The 25,760-nt window shown below is 36.1% G+C and overlaps 1 protein-coding gene across 8 annotated transcripts in view; it reads left to right on the forward strand.

Annotated features, from left to right (window-relative positions):
* The window catches only part of R3hdm1 (R3H domain containing 1), a 135,634-nt gene that overhangs the window by 39,034 nt on the left and 70,840 nt on the right, over positions 1–25,760 (forward strand). For 5 of the 8 annotated variants that reach the window (XM_021199150.1, XM_021199151.2, XM_029538770.1 and 2 more), the window contains exons 2-6: positions 9,104–9,312; positions 10,590–10,800; positions 19,564–19,605; positions 20,129–20,215; positions 25,338–25,452. In XM_021199150.1, coding sequence (XP_021054809.1) covers positions 10,630–10,800; positions 19,564–19,605; positions 20,129–20,215; positions 25,338–25,452 — 415 coding nt within the window. In that variant the 5' untranslated portion in view covers positions 9,104–9,312; positions 10,590–10,629. The remainder of the gene's footprint in view (positions 1–9,103; positions 9,313–10,589; positions 10,801–19,563; positions 19,606–20,128; positions 20,216–25,337; positions 25,453–25,760) is intronic. The other 3 variants (XM_029538774.1, XM_029538773.1, XM_029538776.1) reach the window with 1 other exon arrangement.

Consider the following 25,760-nt stretch of genomic DNA (forward strand, 5'->3'; position numbering starts at 1 on the left):
AGCACAAGAGTTCACTTCCCATTTATGTAAATACAAAAATCCTAAGTCTTTTAAACCTTGCAATAGTCATATTTCCATTAAAAGCAAATTAAGACAACTTGTTGAAATATCCTATGTATTAATAGTACCATGATGGTTTTATGATAACTAGTATAATCTTACCACAAAAGGAAATGCATGAAAAGTTTTCTGTACATGTATTCCTATGTGTGTTCAAGAAACAGATATAGAAATTGAATTTTTTCAGGGTTAAATTAAATGCTGTTTTCACATATATACTTCCTGTCCTCATAAAATGTAGCAGTTATTACTTATACATTGTTTTGATGACTAATGTTTTATTATTGTCTCTGGTATGTGATTGTTGTGGGCAATATAAAGTGAAGTTAGAACCCTACTTCCAATTGTCTCTATAAGCCTCTGTAGCTAATCAGTATTCATTTTAATTGATTTGTGTTAATTTTGGTACAGAATACAGCCTGACCATTCCTAATCCCCAACTCTAAAATGCTAAATAATCTTTCTGAATGGCAAAATGGTGCCATATAAAATATTCTATGACTCATCTCATGTCAAAGTCAAAATGAAGACACACCAAAAATATAAATAAAACTGCCTCCGGGTCAGAAAGATAGTGTCTTAGACTTTAACTGCTGAGAACAGACACCATGACCAAGGCAAGTCTTAGAAAGGACAACATTTAATTGGGACCAGCTTACAGATTCAGAGGTTCAGCGCATTATCATCAAGGCAGGAACCTGGCAGCATCCAGGCAGACATGGTACAGGAGGAGGTGAGAGTAATATATCTTCCTCTGAAGACTGCGAACAGAATATTGGCTTCCAGGCAGCTAGTGTGAGGGTCTTAAAGCCCACATCCACAATGACACACCTACTCCAACATGGCCACACCTACCTTAACAAAGCCACACCTTCTAATAGTGCCACTTCCTAGGCTGTGCATATGCAAATCACCACAGATAGATAGATAGATAGATAGATAGATAGATAGATAGATAGATAGATACATACATACATACATACATACATACATACATACATGTGTGTGTGTGTATGTGTGTCTGTTTCTCTGCACACGCATCCCCACATGAATGGTTGGTAGTTGGCTGGATACACACATATATCCACATGTATATGCAAATGTGATTTTAATAAATTATGTGTGTGTGTTCCTGCTTGTCTGTATATGCACCATGTGTGTTGAGGTGTTCAGCAAGGCCAGAAGAGGGTGTTGGAGCCCCAGAAGTTGGAATTACAGGTAGTCGTGAGTCACTTGCTGTGGATGCTGAGAACGGACCTTAGGGCCTGTGCAAGAGCAGCAAGTATGCTTAACCTCCAAGCCTAAACTATGTCTCCAAGTCTAAGATATGTTAAATTTCTTTTAAATACAAAACACTCCTGATGTCTAGTATTTGGGGCAAAGGCTGTTTAGTTTGTATATTCAGTTTTCTTTACCCACTGAATTCCACTAAGCCAAAGTTCTACAAAAGTATAACTCAGTAAATTTAATGGAGGAAGCTCCATTAATATCTCATTGCTCAGTCTTAATTCTCACCTGAGTAGAGCAAGTTTATATGAATATAAATATATTTCTTGGTTCTCCAGATGCTTATGTATGACCAGCATATAAATGTACATGTATATTGTGTGTAAGATAGGTTTTCCCTGTACAGTTAAAACTGGCTTCAAAGTTGCTGTTCTCCTATTGTAACCTTCTAAGTGCTAGAATAACAGATAGACACCAAATAGCTCTTTATTTTATACACACATGTTATAAAATGAAGTGCATTATGTAGTATATAAATGTCACAAATAGTGTTATGTAAATAGTGATATTTTTGCAAATATTTTATTATCTAGTATACGTATTTTCTAATGGCTTTATTGCTAATATAAATCAATGGATGTTCATTTATATAATATGCAGGAAATAAAAAACAGGGTTTGTAGCCGGGCATGGTGGCGCACGCCTTTAATCCCAGCACTCGGGAGGCAGAGGCAGGTGGATTTCTGAGTTCGAAGCCAGCCTGGTCTACAGAGTGAGTTCCAGGACAGCCAGGGCTATACAGAGAAACCCTGTCTCAAAAAANAAAANAAAAAAAAAAAAAAACAAAAAAAACAGGGTTTGTTAAGATTTATGTAGCTTGTAAAGAACCATGAGTCTGTAAAACTGCATGTGGTTTGTGAATCTGCATGAGGAAGGAAGCACCTGTAGAAGTGCTATATCTGACTAGAAGTCCTTGATTTATTAATAAAATTTCAAGAATTCATCGTGGTCTAAGAATTGCCACTTTATCTGGTTTATAAATTGATGCTAGGTCTGTTATTTTTTACTTATCATTTCCTTATTTTTAAATGTTCCAAGGATTGTGTGGCTGTTGCCTAGAATAGCAGACATTCACACAGACACCACAGTGTTTTCAAGCAGCTTTTGCTGTTGTTCACCTAAGCAGAATCCCATGTAGTCCAGGTGGGCCTTGAGCTCTGCATATAGTGATAGGTTACTTTGAACTTCTGGGTTTTCCTTCTTCCCCCTCAATACCACACCCAGTTTATTTGGTGCCTGTTTATGAAACACAATCTACCAATTGAATTATATCCCCAGCCAGACATGGCTATAAAATACGCAATTATCTATAACTGAGCATATAAGACAGGGTCATCAGGAAAGTAACAGAACATTTTATTGTCAGTAATTTTACAGTAGTTGCTAAGCCACAGCTCTCCTTTCCCAGTATAGAGTGAGCAACAATAAATGTTGGGCAGTGCATGAAATGGGCAGTTGTAAAATAACACAAATTTACTAAGTATTGACAACAAAATGAGTGAGACATGGCTAGGAAATAATGAGGGAAAGTCATTTAAAAGTGAAACATTGCACCCATTCAGTTTCCAGCCATAGAAAGCTGAGCCAATTAAGATAGCAGTGTAGGTACTTTAAAGAGACTATATAGGTCTTCCAGCTCCTCTTATCAGTATGTCCTGTAGTGGATTTCCAGAAACAGTGAGCAGCTGAGCATTGTTTGCCCTCAACAGCAGCTCCTCACAAGGTAAAGTTGTTTGTACTTTACGTAAAAGAATAGCTTTATAGTGTATGAGGATGGGTGATGGAAACAGAAAACTTCTAGTCTACCAAAAATCTGGTTTTAACCTATTTGTTACTTATTATAAAATGATTGTTTATTCAAAGAAGATATAAAACCTTTTGAGACCCTCACCCCTACCCCATATAATCCTTAGAGATGCTGTTTTGAATAAGGGCTGATCTTTTGTTAACACATTAAAAGTTATAAAACAGGTGTCTGCCAGTTGCATCTTTAATTAAAATTCTATAGAAGAAACACCCTGCATCATAAAGGAACAAGGTTATGTTATATAATAGAAGTTCCGCATGTTGGTAAAATATATTAAGCCACTAAAGAATTACTGGGTGGATTAGATGAATTTGCCTGAAGCCCAGTATGAACTTTGTAAGACGCTGATGGCAAACCATTGCATCTTTGAAATTCTCATAAGGGTTTTCATTATTATGACCTTGAAATACCAGTCAGTGGTAAAGACTATAAAACAATAATTTAATATATAGTCAGTACAGAAAACTATTAAGGAAAAGATAATCATGGAATACCACATCAGAGTCTATTAAATTTATCATACAAACAAAAAACATCTTTTTTCATCAGATTAGTATAAAACAAAAGTGTGCACATTGATAGCATGAGAAATGATTGAATAAAGAAAGAGATAATGAAAAAAGAAAGAGATTAATCCAAACGTGATGCCTCATGAATTTAATCCCAGCACTAGGAAGGTAGAGGCCAGTCTGGTCAAGGACTAGAACATAGGGAGTTCCAGACTAGCTAAAGATACATAGTGAGACCTGTTTGTAGAGACACTGAAACAGAGCAGGGTGTGTATGCATGTGTACGTGTATGATTATACTGAGAATGGTGTTAACCCTCTATGTATAATGCTGTGAGCCTTGTGTAGACCACATCAGTCAGAGACCCATCCAGCATCATCTCCCTAATAAGACTGCTCAGTGACCCACATGAGTCACCTTACAGGAATAAACATAGCAGGCCCACTATGAATGACAAAGATATTTCTATTATTCCAGGAATACCAGCCACAAAAACCAGCCAGATCCTTCATTACACAATACTTGTTTCTATAACTTGATAAAATATAATGTCCTTCATTAGGGAAATAATAGGCTTTTCTCATTTATGAGATAACTCTGAGTTGGAGAATGGATGAATAAATGCTGCACTCTCTGATTGATTCTCTCCTATGGTTCTATACCTTTAAGCATCTCCTAATAAATAATAGCTATCACAATTTAGGGATCGAATTTCAATCAGTTCAATTAATTCAAACTCAGTATTGAAACCGAAGAAAATCTTTGTTTTCTCTTCTTTTATGTCCATTATCTTGAGCTCTCTTCTCACAGGAATATTCTCTATTGTTTATTTCCTAAATTCGAACATAGACGTGATAGGAAGTAATTAACACACCTTTTATGTAGAGCTACTATACTATACTGGACCTGATTTCAGTATGTTATCGTTTGCTCCATCTGCCGGTATCTAAATTCCTTCCACAGGATTCTCCATATGCTCTGCAATCAGTAGCCATGATTTTCCAGTTTGTTTTCTCTGATCCATGACCTGCTAGCATCTCACATGACTTAATTCACTTTGCTGCTGAAAGTTCAGTCCCTGACAGTTCTGGAAGCCATTGATTTGCATGTTGCTGCTTCTAAGAATCTTCAACACCATCCTCAGAGAACTGGAACCAGCCTTTCCCCTGGTTCTGTGTGATATGTGTGGTTACCCAGACACCACAGGCTGATCCTGTCCTGCTTCTCTCCTGCTTTAGTTCTCTAATGAAAACTGGACCTTCTATTCTGGCTTAAACCAGGATCCCTAGTTAATAATATAAGCATATGAGTAAAATTCTTTTAATATGTAACACTCCTAATGGGTCTTGATTTGGGGGGTAGGGGAGTCTAGGCTTCTGTGCATATGTGCTGGTTTTTTTTTTTTTTTTAATGTGTAGATATTGACATGCATACCTATGGAGGCCACATGACAACTTCAAACGTTGTTCCTCTGTCATTATCAACTAACCTGGAACTCACTGAGTAGGTTAGGCTTACCAGCTAACAAACCCCAGGGATCTCATCTAGCACTGGAATTACAAGTATGCCCTTTAAGAGGTGACTGTTTTTACATGGTTTCTGGGAATCAAACTCAGATCTTCATGAGTCTACAGCACATATTTTACCCGCTGGCCTCTCACCCCAGCTCTGAATTAGGCTTTGTTAGCTTTTAGTTGTCAATTTTGGTTTTTCAAGACAGGATTTCTCTGTGTAGTCCTGGCTATCTTGGAACTCAGTCTGTAGACCAGGCTGACCTCAAACTCAGAGATCCATCTCCCTCTGCCTCCTGGGGCAGCAGTCTAATGCTATATGTAGATAACCTTATTTCAGTTTCAGTGTACTTTTATACATGAGTGAAACAAAGCAATGATCCAAAGAAGTTGAGTTCAGAAAACCATGTAAATGAACGTCAGTAAGCATTTAACTAAATATTCACAGAGCAGCTCTTTCCCAGAACTTTCTAAGGACAGACTAATTTAAACACAATATATTGCCTGGCATGATTATATCTGAGTAAGCACAAAAGCAAGACAGAAGAACATATCCAGATTCAGGGTACACTGACCAAATTGGATTCTGTAGTTGTGTTCTGACATCCAACAAGAGTAAACATGTCTTATAAATTGAATGTAAATGTTTGTCACAGGAAGCACAAAATTATGTCCAAGAACAATCCAAGAAATAAAATGCACCTGAGGTAAAAGGCCCTCTGCCTTTCTTTTCTGGAGCCTCTCTCATAGGTCCTCAAAGCATTTCTCTCCAGGCATCATTCTTCTGACTGTGTTCTGACACCAGACTTACAGTAAAAACTGCAGGAAAGTTTAGATGACAAAAGATGCATATAATGAGATAGCAATAATAATTTGATTTGTTAAAGCAAAAATACTGCTAATATTAAACTATTCTGTTGAAGCTAGACTGTGTCTTTAAAAAAAAGAGAGTACTAACTTGCCAACTTTGATCAGATGGAGCAGCACAGTTTAGTCATTTGATAAACATTAGAAAAATGTACATAATTTTTATTTTACACAAAAGTTGAAAGGTATAGTTTTCAGCTGGGTGGTAGAAACACATACCTTTAATCCCAACACTCGGCAGGCAGAGGCAGGCAAATACCTGTGAGTTCCAGTACAGCCACGCCAGGGCTGCAGACACTCTGTTTCAAAAATGAAGGTTGAAAATATCTTTTCTCTCAGTGTTTTATAATATATAATATGTTACTGACAGGTCAGCTATGTTAATATTGTCAGGTCCAAAAGAAACCCAGGACAAAGGACTAACTGTGCTGCCAGTTAGCATACCAAAGTGCTTGCCGGCCTCCAGAGGCTCTCTACCCTGTCCCTGCCCTAAACTCCAGATCATGGGTTTCCCTCCCTCCACCTTCTTATTCCTAAATAACCCTCCCATTTTGGCCATTGCCCTATCTTGTTTGTTTTACCACCTCCACCACCACCCCATCCACCCCCCATCCCACCCTACCCCTTGTCTGTCTGTCTTCCTCTCTTGCTCTCACCCTCCTTTCTCTCCTTTCATTGCCCAGTACATTCATCTGGCCATGTTTATTCTACCACTTTGTCCACTTGCTTTGGACTCTTCCAAGTGATTCTGGCCCACCCCTCCCCCTTCTCTTTCTCTCTCTCTCTCTTTTCTGTAAAAGAAAACTTCCCCTCAACCATATCTTGGAGCAGTCATCTTCTCACTTTATACATTTGGTGCCAAAACCTCCGGGTGGGGCATAATTGGTTTCCCTTCCAAGAGGCCCAGTGCCCTAAGTAAACTAAGCTGCTGATTTGACTCTCCTAATGAGATGGGTACAGCAAAGAGACCATATTAACTGTTCTGTGTGGGAAAAGTTTATTCCAACTGTCAAGGCTGTTTCTCTGGAAAGCAGAGAGAACATCTTTAGCATTATAAGGGAACGGATAACTGGGAGAAAGGGAGCCTCTTAGTTGGAATGAGAGGCTTTAAAGTTTATGACATGTCCTTATAAGGAGATACTGAGGAAACCTGTAGATTGGCGTGGACCTGACAAATATGTTAGGCCTCTCAGGATTTTATTTGTAAGCCTTTTGCAGTTTATTGAATCATGGTGACAAAAAAGATTTTGTTGAGGTAAAGCAACTGTATGGAATTAAAAAAAATAACCAATTTTAATTTCAAGACACTCAATGTCCCCTGTAAGTATGAAACAAAAGAGAAAGCTCATGTCATTTTAATAAGACAAAGGGTAGTAAAGGCATATAATAGTATTTTATTTACACTGAAAACCTAACAAAACTAGAGGCAATTTATAAATCATTTTGCTCCCTTTTCTGTGAGGTTTTTTTTTTTAATGTAGAGCTAAAATATATATTACAGTGGTAAAAAATAATAAAAGGCTAACAGGAAAAGTGGCCAAAGTAGCAGATTGCCCAATCCAAAATTGTTGCTTCATTTGTTGGTGTTTCATATGTATAAGTGTTTTGCCTTCATGTATGTACATATCTGTTGCTCACAGAAGAAAGTAAGAAATACCATATTTCTCTTTTTCTGTCTGGATTATTTCACTCAGATTGATTTCGTTTTTTCTAGCTCCATCATTTGCCTGCATGATTTTGTTGTTTTTAACAGCTGAATTATATTCCCTTGTGTAAATACACCACATTTTCTTTATCCTTGTATTTGCTGATAGTTGTCTATGTCTAGGCTATTATGAATGAATAGACCACCAATGAACATGTTGAGAGTGTCTCTGTAGTAGGAGGATGTAGAGTCCTTTGGGTATGTTCCAAAGGTGGTATAGATGGATCTTGACGTAATTCTATTCCCAGCTTCCTGAGTAACTGCTATATGGTTTCCATAGTGGTTGTGTAAGTTTTCATTCCTACTAGCAGTGGACAAGCTTTGCACTTACCCTTCATTCTTGCCAGCAGGAGCTGTCATTTATTTTATTGATCTTGGCCATTCTGGCTGATGTAAGATGGAATTTTAGAATAATTTTGGTTTGCATAAATGTTTGTATTTTAAAGCAGAAGCGTTCTATCAGGCATATGTGCAGCTATATTACCATTGGTGCTTTTAGCATTGGATTTCATTGTGCTCAGTGGTTTTACCTAAAATTATATTATTCTGTTTATTAACAGTACAACTCTCAAAGGAAATTAGAAGAACCATGTGATCCTTTCAGTGTTCTCTACTTGCCTTATAATGTTCACTTGCATCAAGCAAAATAAAACTGACTTTAGAAATACAGATTGAGAGGGCTGGTCATATATCTCTGGTACTAAAGGCACCAAGCTTAACAACCTAAGTTCAAACCCCTGGAATCCTCATGGAGAAAAAAAGAGACTTACTGCTACAAGTTATCCTCTGATCTCCACATGTGTCTGTGCTATGGCACACATTACCACCACCACTACAGTAAATAAATTTTTTTAATGTCCTTAATATAGTATGGTGAGAATTTGGACATTGATTTTCATTGATGTCACTAAATTATTCCATCCTTTACATATATTTTCTTCTAGCAGACACAAAGGATTTTTTTGGAAATTTTCAGTGGATTATTACAGCCTTTGTTCTTTTAAAACTCCAGAATATATGATTGTTATTTAAAATTACAGTTTTAAATCCATAGATATAGCTCTAAGAGAAACCATAGTTTTGGAGGTTGAGTGATTCATGAAATAGAGCTGCCACCTTCTCTGATGCTCTAACCATATTGCTATCTGTTCCTTCCTCTTCCCTTTTAGATCAGCTTCTTTTGGTTTAATATAACTAATGCATCTCAGAATTAGTATTCTGACCCTTGCTTTGAACAAGAAAGTAATAAAACCATCAATAATAGCTCTTAAGTTTCTAAATTATTATGGACTAATTTTTCTGTCCTGATTTTTGTTTGTTTGTTTGTGTTAATGTTTCCTATTTGTTTTCATTTTAGGCCACTGAAAGGTATGATATATTTGATCCAAGACAGTCCATTTCAGCCCAGGAATCTACAGTGGTGACAAGGACATGGGACTCCTCCCGCCAGATTACTGTTGGTTCAATACATTTGACATCCTGGCTGACAACTGTGAAAAGGAACCTTGGGTTATTTTATTTTATTTTTGTGGAACACCACAATCTCAGATCCATAGGACACATCAGGTAATGTTCTTCTATTTCTTTGGGTAGCCTATTTTCTTTATAGTTCATCCATAAGAAAATGAAGGAGCCTGAATATCTTCCTTAGCCAGTTTACCTTCTCTTTGCTTTGCACCTGAACTGTTTTCAGAGCCAATGAACTTCGTGTTTGTGATCAAATTACAGAAGGCATTCTGCTTGCTTGCTTGCTTGCTTGCTTGCTTGCTTGCTTGCTTGCTTGCTTGCTTGCTTGCTTGCATGCATGCACGCACGCATACATGCATGCATACCGCAGAGTATTGCCAAACTTCTTTTATTCCAGGTCTCTTGTGGGTCATACCCTCCCTTGGACAGGAGCTGGACTACAGCCCTGCCTAAATAAAATGTGGTTTTGTTTTTATTTTTAAATTCAGATTAGTCTATGATTTATAGACTATTTTTCAGCTTCCAGATGTCCTTGTAGTTAACTGTAAAACTATTTTGAAAAAAGAGCTTTTAATTTTTCAGCTTGTTTGGAACAGATAAATTTCATCATGACTTTGTATGGAAATTGTCAAAAGTACAGAAAAGCTGGAAGAATTTTATTCAAATACCAAGCATTCTTTGATTTAGTTTCCATACCTGCTTGACCCACTTTCTGTGTGTGTAGTCTTCTAGTTTTAGCTTAGTTTCTGATACATTTCTATTCCTAATACCTGGGATGAAATTTCTATTGTTTTCTTAAATTCACTAGTTACATGAACTGTTCTATAATGTGTGATTACACATATTTTTTGGCATTGAATCAGTTGTGTCAGTAGATTTTCATGTTTTATTTGCATTATAAAACAGAATTGTTAACCTAGACTCACAAATACGTTTTGATAGAATGATGCTTTTTTTTTTTTTTTTTTTAATTAAATCAGAGCAATTTTTAAAGCTTGGAAATTTAGGAATGTAGATGTAAACTGTGACAGGAAAATGCACTTACTATATGACTATAGTGAATACTCTGAGTACAGGAGGGACAACGTTATAGAGAAAACTAATTCAATATCATCTAAGTATATTTAGCCATCAATTCTCATCTTGATCTAGCTCATGTCTTCTCACTATATTGTGATATTTTAAGAAACATGTACAATAAATATTACAGATCTTGGAGGCAGGAGTTTTGCTTTTGTTTATGTGCACTCAGCATTATTCTTAGAAAGACAGAAGTCTTAGAAAGAGAAATAGAAGTCACTTAGTTAATTTTATGTAGCAACTGAATGTGAAGAATGTTTCAAACTAAATTGAGGTTACTTTTCTTTTTTGTCAAGGCTTCAAGTTCCCTGTAGAATTCTAAAATAACCTTTGCTAATGAGGATGTCTGATATTGTTATTATAAAAGATGAAACTGAAACAATGAAGGATTTGGAGGCAGAAATGAGAGATACAACCAGAGTTGAAAATCTTATCAAATCAGAAAACTATGGGAAGATTTCGGCAGAGAAGAATGAACATTGTATTGACAACAATATTGATTTGCAGGTAAGCAGAGGTTTTTTCCCATGGCTACAAATACCTAATCATTGTATGATTGTGCTTCTTTTTATATGGAGTTCACTTTTCACAATTCTTTTTTGTTTCTTGTTTTTTGTTTTTGAAACAGGGTTTCCTTGTGTAGCCCTGGCTATCCTAGAACTCTCTCTGTAGACCAGGCTGGCCTTGATCTTAGGGAACTGCCTGCCTCTGCCTCCTAGGGTGGATTAAAGGTGTGTGCCACCACTGCCCAGCCACTTGTCATAATTCTGAAAGGGAAGTTGACCCTTCGGTACATATTTACTAGCTTACTTTTTCGTTACCAGGACAGCTTGCTGAGTCTTAGGTCTTTGATTTTCCTATGTATATCACAGGATATGAATCTTTAAATTTGTATGTAGCTAGTATGTTTTTGTTGGCTTTCTCCCTTTTCATTTCACCCTCCTCCTTAATTATCAATGCTGTAATTGTTAAAACCTCTTAGAGGATAGAGAAAGAGTGTTCAAACATGCAGAAGACCCACTGGCAGAAATAGCCCTCTACAGGTTTATCAGTCCATCAGCCATTTCTGAGTAAAGAGGCTTGTGGGGAAGGGATAGATGTTACCTAATACTTCGGTTGCTGTGTATGCATGATATTTTATAACCAGCCATTTAGAAGTCTTTTAATCCCAAGCAAAGATGCTTATGTTTGAGAAAATGGCCGGACCCCTGGTTTGCTAGACCTTGGATGTACATTTGCATGATTTCTCCAGTGTGGCATTTTCTTTTTTTGTTTGTTTGTTTGTTTGTTTGTTTTGTTTTTCAAGACAGGGTTTGTAGATCAGGCTGGCCTTGAACTCAGAAATCCACCTGCCTCTGCCTCAGTATGGCATTTTCAATGTAGCCAGGTGAATTATGTGGATGCTCAGGTATCTTGGGAAGAACGTTTCAACTGATAAATGCACCAAGAAGCTTGGATCCAGGCTGATGTCTGAAAAACCTCCTTTTCACTATTTTTTGACAGCACATACAGATAATTCCTGTCTAGAGGAAGAGCACTTGGATCCTCTCTGTGAAATAGGAAAGAGTTTGTGTTAATCTGAAATCTACAACTGATAGTTGTCCTAATATTGTCTTTAACATTAATTCCTTACTGTGTTAGCTTTTCCTATCTGTGACTGATACCTAAAAACAACAGCTTAAATGAGCAGTGATTGAGGCTCAATTTCAGAGATTTCAGTCCTTTGGCTGGCTGCAATGACTTGAAGCCTGTAGCAAAGCAAAAATAGAGAGGGGAAAAAAAAACTATAGTATAAGGAAGCTTTTTTCACCTCCTATCAGCAGAAAGGAGTTAATGTAAAGCAGCCTTGAGCAACACAGTAACCTCCAGACGCACACCCTGCTGCAGCCTGCTTCCTCCAACTAGACTCCACCTTCCACAGTTCATTACTTCTGGACAGATTATTTAAGTTTTATGTTCATCAGTAGACTGTGAAATTGGTTAGGTCGAAGCCCTTATAATCTAAGTCATAGACACTTGTAGAAGTGTGCCTTACTAACATCCTGGGAATCTCACACCATTAAAGTTGAAAACTAAGATCAACCATCAGAAACTGGAGAGGTTGCTCAATTGGTTAAGTGTTTCCTGTACAAACACAAGGACCTGAGTTCATGTCTCCAGCACCATTATAAAAGCCAAATGTGGAGGCATGTGTTTGTATTCCAGGTGCTTAGGCAGTGTGGAAGTAGAGAAGAAAACGCCTGGAGCTTGCTGCCAGCCAGTTTAGTCAGTTCATTGGGAGACCTACTCAAAGAGTAAAAGTACACGTGACATTCGCTATTGACAAACAGTTGTATGTACATGCAATACACTCACACATACACACAGAGGTACTCATCATACTTATGAAAAAAGGAATCCTTCTTTGAGAAAATACTGTTACTTTAGAAAATGGTATTAATTTTGTTTATATGTCCATGATGTATGTGGAATACGCAATTGTGTAGTTCAGAGGACAGTTTTAGTCTTTGTTTTCTCCTTCCTTTTTTATGTGGGATCTGGGCATCAAACTTAGGTAGCCACTTTCAAATCATCTTTCTCCACCAAGGAACCTTGCTGGCTCTTTTATGTCATTCTTAAACTATCCAGAGGACTTTGGCCAAATGCTGTTGCCTGTACCCATCATGCCAGCACCTGGGAGGCTGATGTAGGAAGTTCTAAGTCATCCGGGGCTGCATACTGATTACTTGTTTCAATAAAAAAAAAAAAGAAAATCCATAAGCATACCGAAGAAAAATCGACCTTGAAGGCTACTTGGCAGAGGTTACTGTTTCACTTTTTTCTTTTATTCACAGGTAAAGAAAGTTCCTTCAAGGGGCATCTCATCCCTCTTTTTTCCATTCACTCATAAGATTTGTACTTTCTTATAAATATATCTGACACGAAGTTAGACAATGATGCTAACTTTACCACTTTAAAAACCATTTAAGTTTCTGAACTGATTTAAAGTATCTCCCAATGATTAAGTATAATCAAAGAATATATGTTTTTATTTTTATCTTTCTCCCTTTTCCTTTTCCACCCTTCTTCCCACCCTATCCACACCTTCTTTTTTTGTTTTCCCTTTAAGATAACATCTCATGTAGCCTAAGCTAGGCTTGAATTCACTGTGGCTCTGCTACCCTTCAGTTCCTGACCTTTCTTCCTCTGCCTCCAAGTGCTGGTGTCACAGATCTGTGTCACCATGCCTAACTTAAATGGTAATTTTCTAAGAAATTAGGAAACAACATTTCCCCTTGCCATTTTTAATTAAACTTTTTAAAACAAGAAATTTGCCTTCTATAATCAGTATGGTCATTAGCAGTGATTGCATTAGAGAAAATTTGCAAAGAGCCTTTGTATTTGTGATTAAAATAATAAGGATTTAGGCTGGAAAGATGGAAATTGCTTGAAATCAGCCTAAGCTATGTAGTGAGACTTATCTTAAAACAAAAGTTAATAATGCGCAGTTATCTTTTAACTTAATCTGAAGTTACTAGCTATAACCTACTACTAAACATTCATTTTTCTTTTGTACTTTTAAGATATAGCCTGAAATATATACACAATGTACACTACATTTTGGAAAGAACAAGCATTGTCTTCCCCAGTTCTATTCCCCAACACGTATTGTTTATCAATAGTAGAATGGCTATATCCACATTTTGTTAGTAACTGTTATGGGCTAAAAGAGAGCTGGTTTTTGTTAACACATAGTGTTATAAAGTACCTTAAGAGAAAAACTCCCTAGAAGCCCAAATAAATCAACCATCAGTACAGACTGTCTTAAGCAGATTAGCTGGAAACAGCCTTGACCTCTTGGTTTGAGTTTTTTGTTTTGTTTTGTTTTGTTTTAATTTTTTTATTTTATTTATTATATGTAAGTACACTGTAGCTGTCTTCAGACACCAGAAAAGGAAAGCATATCTTGTTACAGATGGTTGTGAGCCACCATGTGGTTGGTGGGATTTGAACTCAGGACCTCTGGAAGAGTAGTCAGTGCTCTTAACCACTGAGCCATCTCTCCAGCACCTTGGTTTGAGTTTTTAAGGGCAATTAGGGACATATACAGAAAAACAGCTCTAGACATCTGCAACAAGCAAGCATTGAAACTGAGAGATTAACAGTTAAGTGGTCCAGCAGTTAACCTTTATTTAGCTCAGGTTACATTATATTGGAGTTTAGGAACTGGTGCAGAGACTACTTTACCTTAGGAATTTAGGGCTGGTTCAGAGACCAGTTTTAGCACTTAAAGTATTCTTGAAATACTTTCATGAATGATATAACTATAGTTCAGGTGTAGGCTATTACAATAGGCCTTTGTTTTCAAGGTGTATAAATGTTGTCTGATGTGTATGATTTTTTTCCACACGCATCAGTGTAGTTCATATGCCACCTTATACCTCAAAGGGGATAGAGAGGACAGGTAGGAGACAACCAAGTATTGGTAATCTCACAAGGCTGTCAAAAGCAACTGAGGAAAACAGCCACGGTCAGAATTCTGAAGCAGTAGGATATAGAAGTCCAGGTCAGCTTTAGGCTATATTTAAAGTTTAAGACTAGCATAGGCTGCCTAGTATGATCCTTTGTCAGTAAAAAACAAAAGCAAGGCACCTCATGATATACCTTTATCAACAATGAGAATGCTAACATAGACACGAGATTTCTTAAATGATGAAACAAATACAAAGTATGATATATGTCAGGTCCAAAATATATGGGCTATCTTGTGCCTATTAGCATACCAAAGCGCGTGCTAGCCTTCAGCTCTCTCAATCCCAAGTGCCCATTAACAGAGTTGATCCTGGCTCTTCTCACCTCACCCCCTACCCTAAACTTTTTCAGCTATGGACTTCACTCCCCCAGCTTCTCATTTCCTTACAATCCGGCTGTTTCAGCTCCTAGTCAGTTCTTTTGTCTTACTCTCTTGGCCTCTTCTCTCTTGCCCTTCTCTTGGTCTCTTTTGCCTTCACTCTTGTTGGCCTCTGTTGGGCTCAGGTTTACCTTTCATGGCCTGGTCAGTCTGCTGGCTTTGTTCAGTGTACTACTTTGTCCCCCTGCTATGGACTCTTTCAGTTGCCTCTGACTTTACTCTCTCTTCTATCTACAATAAAAGCCTTTTCCTCAAACATTCCTTGAAACAGTTATGTCCTCAGTTTATATACTTTACTACTGTCAGTTATTTAATAAGCTGAGCACAGCTACACAGCTTCTTCAATTTCTCCCTTTATTGTCATCCAAGATAAAGGTTTTCCTTTACTAATAATAAAGCTGTTTCTTAACATCTTTCCAAAATTTCTATATCAACATAACTTTCCTCTTTTAATCCTATTATATTCTTTGCTTTGATTGAATTTTATAAACACTAAACAAGTTAAACATTTTTAAATTTAGGATTTATTTTCTAAAATACACTTCATTACTTAAAATTATTTTTAGAAATTGATTTCAATTGATTTTGGATCATATCCAGATATGGTGTTAACATTTATAAGCATGGAGATGAAGAAATGCTTGAGTACAGTTTTTTACATTGGTTAATTTTTATATATTCACCGTTTTAATGGAGTTTTTTGTGTGTGTGACTTCATTTAATATTTGGAATAATAAACTATGAGTCTGTAGTTTCCCTGGGAACTTTGCTTAAAGGTCAAAAATAGACCTTTGGATTTTAACACCCTATTCTATGGCCAAGAGATTAAGTGGTAACATTACATTGGTGTTTGTGTTTGAGTTGTTGAGTTGTTGACTTCCTTTTTTTTTTCAGTTCTTTTGACTTAAGAAAGCATTGTTTTCACTCGGGAGGCAGAGGCAGGTGGATTTCTGAGTTCGAGGCCAGCCTGGTCTACAAAGTGAGTTCCAGGACAGCCAGGGCTATACAGAGAAACCCTGTCTCAAAAAAAAAAAAAAACAAAGAAAGCATTGTTTTATTTCATTTTAATAGAAATAGGCAGCCTGGCATTTTTTTTCACTCACCATTATGTTATCTTTAAGTTCTGAATTCATTCTATTCTTTTACATAATTACTTTTTTTTTTAGAAAAATGTATTTATATTATTTATATGTAGCTGTCAGACACACAGGAAGAGGGCTTCAGATCCCATTACAGATGATTGTTAACCACCACGTGGTTGCTGGGAATTGAACTCAGGATCTCTGGAAGAACAGTCAGTGCTCTTAATCACTGAGCCATCTCTCCATCCCCCACATAAAATTACTTTTAATCTTTACTATTATATAGAATTGCAATGCATATTAATAATCTGCAAGGTATTCAAAGTTTCAACTATTATAGTTTATTTTGTTAATTTAATGGAAAGAAAAATAAATTAAAAAGACATGACTGCTTCTATGTATGTGAAGGAGAAATTTTATTATAGATATGTGGGAAAGCATAACCAGAGACTATGGTATCTGGGAGAATCCAGAGTGGACATGATCTGTGCCTAGACATATAGGGAAGAAAAGAGAGAGAGGAACCAGGTGCAGCAGCCGACCCAAAGAAAGTACGGTGACCTAAATGGTTGGATTATATAGGAAAAGACATGTGGAGGAAGGGAACTCCAGTCACTGGGCTGGAGAAGGTTCAGGTAAGGAGCAAGGTGTGCCAAGGAGGAGGGCCCTATGACAGGTAAGAACTGAGGGATGCTTCGAGAAACTCTAGCCACCAAGTCCACTTTAATGTCCCTTTCCCAGGCTTGAAATCTAACAGTAATTACTGATTTTAAATAAAAATGTCTCTTCATAAGTTGGGTTTTCTCTAAATTGAATAATGTGGGATCAGCAATTACTCTTTTGCTAACACTCCATATACCTACCAATGAAGATTACTCTGATCTTCCTCAGTTTTTCTTCAAACTCTAGTAGCTGGTGCCTCTCTCGGTGTGTTATCAGTTAAAAACTGAGAATCCATTAGGAATGTTGTATATTCTATACCCATTTGTTGACCCAGTTTCTGTCTGTTCTTTTCTATAAACAGGATAAGCTATATAAATTGAGGTTTGTCTTTCCCCTTTCTAAATTCTAATTCACTTAGTGCTTCGCACTAGTAAGGAATATAAAAGGGTTACTGTCAATGTAAGGTTCTAATAAAGGTAAAACATGTTCTCCAAATAAATAAAATCTACTTAAAACGGATTATAAATCAAGCTGGAAGAATTCTGTCTTAAAGTGAAGTCTGGCTCCCAAACTGACAACAGAAAAAACAATTATATGTATATAAATGAAGGCCATCTACTTTTATAAGCAGAAATCATTTTCTCTACTCTGTTGTGTGTGCAGGTGTAAATGGCAGTTTTCTTGTGTATATATTATATCGTGTGTATCTGAAATGAAAAGAATTCATTTTATGTAATAATGCCATTGTTTTCTTGGGCTGCAAAATGGATCAACACTTTGATAGTTAAAATAACTCTTCATTAGGAGCTTGCAGTAGGCTTACCTGGGTTTTCTGCTTAAGATTTGTATTAGCCATGCTGATCCTTTTCAGAAGAGTTGGGAAAGAACAGGCATCAAGGTGATTTCTTCTTTAAGAATACCTTATTTCCAAAGTTGATATAAGGTGCGTATTTCCTGGGTGACCTATCTTCAAAGCAAAAATTGATTTTTGAATCCTTTGAATCCCTCTGACTTTCCCATTTTGTCTCAACCGAAGAAAACTCAGCTTTTAAAAGGCTCATTTGATGTGTCAGACTCACCTCAGTTTTAAATCTATATCTTAGGATGAAATGACTTGGAGTTTAGCTGCTTCTGTAAATTCCTTTCATGGATGAGCCCAGCTTTGTATTTTGTTATGTAGCAGGATGGAGACTCATTCTTGGGGACTGTTTTTGGAATTCCATCTCTTCCCATATCTGTTTGTAATCTGTCACATAAGCTTATGTAAGTGGAAGTTTACTGGACTAAGATTCTGAGACTCTTAGGTTCAGGTTTGAGTAATTTGTAACTGATTCTGGACTCTGAAATCCTTTTATACCAGAAAAGAACAGTGTCTTTATTTCAGTTCTTAGATGTGATTTACAGAGAGTAAAATGCCTGCTTGGCTCAGGTGAAGAGAAGAGCAAACTGGAATTAATCCACCAACATGCAGAGTCCTCTTAGACAGTACTCCCCTGTGTAAATGTATTCAAACCATTTTTGCCTCCATAAATAATTTGGGGGGAAGGGTCAGTTATCTGATTTTCTCTGTCTTTTGGGTTTTATTTTTCACTCAGTGTTCTAGAGTCAAAAATTAAAAATTGTAAGAGCATAGTGTTTTAATCATTAAAGGCATTAAGACCCAAAATAGTGGTTTTACCATTTTCGTATTCCTGCTGGTTTTTCTGTTGGCTTTACACAGAAGTCTTGGGATGTTATATATTATAACATCTAAATGGGAAGCTTTGTAGGCTGAATATTACCAATTTGGAATATGTATTGTGTTTGTGGTTGAGTTGAATTGACTCCCTCCTGCTATTGAGATGGATGTCTGGCCCCTGCCTTATGAGAAGGAGCTTGATTTGAAATGACAGAGGAAAGAGGCAGAGGGAAAGAGATTTTAAAATCTGTTCTGAGTTACAGGCACTGTAAGCTTCAACTCAGAAAACAGTTGCTGATGATGTGGCTAGTGACCACAGTTGTGCTAAACACCTTTATTGGATGTCTGCTTTCTTTCTTTCTTTCTTTCTTTCTTTCTTTCTTTCTTTCTTTCTTTCTTTCTTTCTTTCTTTCTTTCTTTCTTTCTATCATTCTGCTTTATCATCTTAACAGGAGACCTAGTGAGTAGCATTCTTTACTAAAACTGGTGGTGTGTCCTTCATTTTTGCTGAAAATTCTTAGCAAATGAGAGATGAAAGTAGTATAGTCTCTGACTCTGTACTAATCAAATATTTTCTGTAGAGAAGTTGGAATTTTTCTGACTTCAACTAATTGAGGTTGTCGAGGTTTAATATGTCCAGTTACCCACACCCAACATTAGTAAAAATGTTATTATAAAATATTGAAGAAACATACATTTTTGCTATGAAAAGTCACCTTCAAAGTTCCATATTGCATTCATTTAACACAGAAATTTGCTCATTTAAAGAAAAATGCCAATCCACAGAAGGACTTAGTAACTGTCTAACTGTGCTTCTGGAAGGAATCAGTGCTCTTTCTCTGAACCGTCCTAGCTTTCTTTGTTTAGCACACTCTGTGGTTTAGGTGTATAAATTAAGAAGCAAATTTTCTGTTTGAATGTGAAATTTAATAAAATCTTTCTTATTGTATATTCAGCGGCCCCCGCAGTCATTTGGACAGACAGGAAAAAGGTCTAAGGTATAGTAACTATTTGGTGTGCTGGCATGCCAAGGCCTTCCTTCATGCTTGGTGAATTCTTGTTTTCATACAGCACTACATTCAGTTTAGTTTTTTTCATCTTTTGTTTGGGGGCAGAAAGCTTCTTTTGTTTTATTTGGGATTTTTTGGTTTTGTTTCTTTCTTTTTTTCTTTTTTTGTCTTGCCTAGTCGCTTTTGTGCATTGCTTTTAATTATTGTTGGTGGGTTTTTATTGTTGGTTTTTTTTTTTTAAACTATAAAGAAAGCTCGCTTTCTCACCATTTGTTAAATTTCAGATTGGAATTATTCCCATTCTTGCTATTGCTATAATTTTTAAAACTTCAATTGTTTACTTTCAATTTTAAGGGGTTTTAGTGATATTTAATGATACATCTAACTTAAACATTTCATCTACTTTTTTATGTGTGGCAAAAACTAAAAAGAAATTTAGACACTCCTAGGGGGCTTTTGAATATGCCCTAATTTATGAACTGTAGCGTTAATTTTAAATACTTCTCTTTAGTCAAGCTCAAAGTTAAAGCTAGTTCGGAGCCTTGCAGTATGTGAAGAATCTCCACCTCCTGCAGCAGAGATATCACAGGAGACCCAGGTAAAAACAACCACAAAGCAGAACAAAAATTATTTGAAGACTTGGTGGAACTGGAGATATTCTCTGATATGATTCAATGAAAATTGGGTGTATATGTATTTCTAGTAAATGAAACTGATTTGCTAATACTTGTTAACAAAATTCCAGATGAATTAGGAAAACTTTTTACTTTGAGGCTTACCATAGAGATTCTTCATTTGGAAAAACTTTTGAGATTATATGATTACCTAGGAATGTGACTTTAAGAAAGCTATAAGCTATTATTCAAAAGTAGTCAATATTAAAGTACTTTACTTTGGTTGGCTATAGTTATGATATAATTTTTAATTGTGAGGTTTGGAAATTTGTTGTGTTCTTGTTGATTCTCTGGAAACTACCCCAACTTCTGCTTAATAGTTTAGTTAGCCTGAATGCAGTCATTGTCCCTTTTGCATGAATCTAAAATAGTTGTTTAATACTTCTAATTCTGTCTGTTCTTACAGAACATAAGATAGTAAGATTCAAGCAAACCAGAATTTGAATCCTATTTTCTTTTTGATGCTTTGATTTTGCTCTCTATTAATCTTGACTACAGATGGTCTTTGTTTGGTACTGTGAGCAATGTTTTCAGCTCTGCTGATAATCATTAGTATGGTAACTGGGGCTGTTAGTAAGTGGCTTCTACTTATAAGGAAGGGTTTGAGCAACTTAAAGTTTCTAAAGAAATGAGGCAACTAGTGCTTATTTAAGAAACCATGACACATTTTTTTTTAAAGGGAAAAAGTCGTGACATGTTGTACTTGTCCAGAGGCATGGTAGGATTCACCTTTACCTCTAACAATGTGGAAACAAAATCAAGTGGGTCCCCTGGAGTAGGCCATTCTGGTCTACTTAGCACATTCCAGACCATCAAGAGCTAAACAGTTAACCCTGTCTCAAAAACACTTTTGTCTTTTAAAAAAAAAAATTTTTTTTAAGAAAAATATTTTACATTTTTTGATTCATACAAATGTTTTCTGTTTTCCTCATGGCTTAAGTTATACCTTTCAAAAGATACTATAGATAGTAAAGTTAGTTATAACATGCTTATAATGTGTCCTAATTTTATAAATCATTACATTTTATTTCTAAGATGTAAGAGGGGGAATTTTAAAATAGATTTCAGGTAATAATCTTAAAAAAAATTTTTTGATACTTCAGGTGTTCAAAATTTGTGGTCTTCCCTTGGACCTATGTAAAATATTTATGTGTATGTGTTTAAATGTATTTGGCAGTACTATTTTTCTAGCACAGTCAAAATACTCTCAAATGTATAATGAGTATTTTTGCCTCTAGAATACTTTAAAGCCTAAACCTCTGGGAACTTTTACAGAATGTTTTACAGAATGCGGTTGCTTTGTAATTAAGCTGGTTTTTAGTAAGGCTATTGAGGTATGGCATATTCTGAAAGGGAAAAACAATCAAATTGTTCTTTGAAATACTAATTTTTAGAAGTTCTCTTTGAGAGGTGACTCAGAGGTTAAGAGGACTAGCTGCTTTTCCTGGGAAAGGATCCTTGATTCCTAGCATCTACGTGAGAGCTCACAATCATCTATAACTCCAGTTTCAAGGGATCTGATACCTCTTCTGATCTCTACAACATCAGACATTCATGTGGTGTAGAGATGCACATGCAGGCAAGACACTGTCTTGGAACTCGTTCTGTAGACCAGGCTGGCCTCATACTCCAAGATCTACTTGCCTTTGCCTCCTGGGTGCTAGGATTTAAGGTTTGTGCCACCACTGCCTGGTTTGGAAATTTCTTTTATAAGTCATAATCATGAACATGGTGGTTCATGAACTGTTTTGAAAATTCACTTCTTTGGTCTCTTGATAAAATGCTGTTGCATTTATGATCCAGTGGGGTTGAGAAAAATGACCATTCAAGAGTGTATTGACACAGAGAAGTGTGTATCTTCTGAAGAAAACTGTCACTATAATCATAAATCTGTGTTTATTTTACCTTATATAAAAAATGTTAGGGGCAGTGGGAGATGTCTTATGATATTGCACGTGCGCGCACACACACCCTACGTAGTAGGAATTCCTCTGAAAAATACTTACTAGGAGACATGTCGTGTGTGTGTGTGTGTGTGTGTGTGTGTGTGTGTGTGTGTGTGTGTGTTGATCAAAGATTATGTATTTACATTTTAAGAGGAGTAATACCAGTTAAATAAGATGTTATGTCAGAATTCAGTTACCCCACTTACTGTGTTGTTTTCAGTTTCTTTTAAACATAATCATTTTAGTTTTGATAATAATCTCTTTTTTCCCTCTCTAAATAAAAGATGCTTTTTTTCTTTAAAGGAGAATCCTCTTTTTCATGCCTGGAATAGAATGAAATACACCTGAAAGGGAACTAGAAAATAAGTGTTCTGCTATCTGTTCTAGTCCTTGATGCTATACAGTTGCAACAATTTTTCCATTTGGTGTTAATTTTTAGTGAATTAATATGGTGTAAAACTCATTATAAAAAAGGTTTGGAAGCAATTTTAAGAGAGATGTCACTCATGTGAGATAAGAGTTTATAATAGGGAAATGACTTATGTTATAATTTTCATAGTAAAGTGTAAGGAATTGTGCTTCCTGTGTGGATGTTCCAGTTATTTATAGAAGGATTTATATTGTAACCACAGCTTTCAGAATAGGGTTTCTTTATTCTAGTACTAGAAACAAGGTCAGCAGATGACAAGACACCAGCCTTCTCTGCTAGCATTTTAAAATACAGTTCATCTTAATTAAATAATTTAATACCTATAAATTAATACCAGTGACTCAGAGGAAAGAATTTAGAAGTTCTGTCTGCTAGTCATTGAAAGAACTGTTTAATCAAGGTCTAAGAACTCAATGTGGAGTCTTTCCCGTTACATGGATGTCATCATTGGACGTTCCACCTGAGTTGTTAAGAAGCTGCAAAGAAAGAAAACTAAAAATTAATTCTGTTGTCATTTACAAACATCTGAAAACTATGAGAGGAATTAGAAACAGAAACAGCTTAGTAAATAAAGTCATAAATATGGCATACTGGTTGGTGAGTACTGCCACTTTGTTTGGTAAGCAACACAGAGAAGACAGAAAGTAGGTGTCCATTGTCTTAGTGGAGATTGCCCACGGACAGTGTTGACAGAGTATTGTGAGCATGATTCTGCCACTGAGCAATATCCACAGCCCCTGAAATTTCGACTCAGATGGAATTGAAGAAAAAAAGGGAAAAAAAAGTAGCTAATTAGTGTTTTATATATATAATTGAAATTCTGCTAACAGTTGTTTTATGTGTAGTGGGAAATTGTTTATTAGAACTTGTGCTGGCAGCAAGTTTGAGAATCCTGTTGTTTGTATCCTCTGAGTTACCAACTACTTCTACTACTACTATTCAGAAAAGTAATGAACAAAAGTATAATTTAGTCTAAAAATATATTACACTTTTGTCTTTAGTTTAAATGACTGAAAGTTTATTTTATATTTCTTCTAATTTTGCCTGAAAATAAACAACTTGATATGATCTTTGCCTTTCAGGATATATAAATTAATTTTCTAGTAATTATGCTGGTTCTAAAATTGCTTTAATATAAATATTATTTTCAACATAAGATTATCCTCCATTTTGGTCTTGGACGTTATGGCTAATTTATAGTTATTCTATATCAGGAAGAAACAAAACCTTATTTGATACCTTTCTAACACAGCTGTGTGGTGATTGAAGGAGCCACAGTGATATATAAATCTCAAGTGAGAAAACAGGTGCTGTGATTTTGAAAACTTTTCTGCTTGTATTGTATTTGTATTGCCAGAGAAGAAAGGGAGTGTGTGTATGTAAGATGCTCAAGAAACTGAATTTGGGCTAGGAATGTAGTTCAGTTGATAGAGTGCTTATAACATGCACAAATCCCTGGGTTCCACATGGATCAGATATAGTATTGTACACTTGTAATCCTAGCACTTGGGAGATGGAGGCAAGATATCTAGTTCAGAATCATTTTCCTCTATATAGCATGTTCAAAGCTAGCCTAGATGTCGGGCGTGGTGGTGCACGCCTTTAATCCCAGCACTCGGGAGGCAGAGGCAGGTGGATTTCTGAGTTCGAGGCCAGCCTGGTCTACAAAGTGAGTTCCAGGACAGTCAGAGCTACACAGAGAAACCCTGTCTCGAAAAACCAAAAAAAAAAAAAAAAAAAAAAAAAAAAGCTAGCCTAGGATACATTAGACTCTATCTCAAAAAGAAACTGAATTTTGTTAATTGTTTTCCTGATGCTAACCTATTTCTGTTGTCATGACTGATAGTCATGCATGGTATCTCCACCGGAGCAATCGGTGAGGAACTGAATTCTGACCTCTAGAGTGTTTTGTAAACAAATGCACTAAAACTGTAAAAGGAGGGGTTGGAGAGATGGCTCAGTAGTTAAGCTTGCTCTTCTAGAGGTCCTGAGTTCAATTCCCAATAACTACATGTTAGCTCACAACCATCTGTAATGTGATCTGATGCCCCCTTCTGTTGTGTTTGAAGACAGCACCAGTGTACTCACATATATAAAATAAACATCTTTTTAAAAAATTATAATGGGAAAAATTGATATTCTCCAAAACAGTTTTGAAGATATGCTTTAATTGATAAATTCAAATGAACATATTCGGTGTAGTTTGGGTTTGGGTTTTGAGGCAGCATCTCCTTATATGTTCCTGGGTGGATTGGAACTCACTATGTAGATTAGACTGGTCTCATGTTCAGAGATCCACCTGCCTCTGTTTCCTGATGCTGGGTTTAAAGGTATGTGCCATCATACCTAGCTGAACATACTGTTTTAAGTTTTTTGTTTTCCTCAGATATTTTGTTTGTTCATTTTGAGATGGGGTTTAACTATGTAGAACAGGCTGGCCTTAAACCCATAGCACTCATAGACTCACATGTCTCTGCCTGTGAGTGCTGGTAGTAAAGGCCTGTGCTATCACACCTAGCTTAAATTGCTTTCTAACTTAGAATCTTTCATTGGATTACATGAAAATCTCTTCTCCTTTTAGTCCTTTATACAGTTTTGAATTATTTAGGAAGTGCAAATACTTAAATCAGTTAATATTATCATTGAGTAACAAATTTTTCCTTCCAACAGGAGAAAATTCAGATACAGTTAACACAATCATTTGAAAAAGAGGAAAAGCCCTCAAAAGATGAAACAGATAAAGAAAAAGCCAGTGATAAGTTACCCAGAAAAATGTTATCAAGAGGTTAGTAATTTATTTTTATATTTTATATAAGAGTTTATTTTCATTATCAATAATTCTTTACCCTTTGAACAACACATGTCACATCTGTATTGAAAATGACACAGTAGACTGGAGGGATAATGTAATGTTTACCCATCTGCTATGTCCTGGTTACATATATAAGATATTAAGATTTTCCAATCAAAAATTGTAACATAAATCTGAGTTATTAAGGAAAATGATGATAAAAATTTCTTACTGATCTCACTCATATTCAAATGCCAAATTCACAGTTTGTATAATATTGGCTCCACTAAGTATATCACTAC

This window comes from Mus pahari, chromosome 5, assembly GCF_900095145.1.
Source record: "Mus pahari chromosome 5, PAHARI_EIJ_v1.1, whole genome shotgun sequence".
In the NCBI taxonomy this organism is placed as follows: domain Eukaryota; kingdom Metazoa; phylum Chordata; class Mammalia; order Rodentia; family Muridae; genus Mus; species Mus pahari.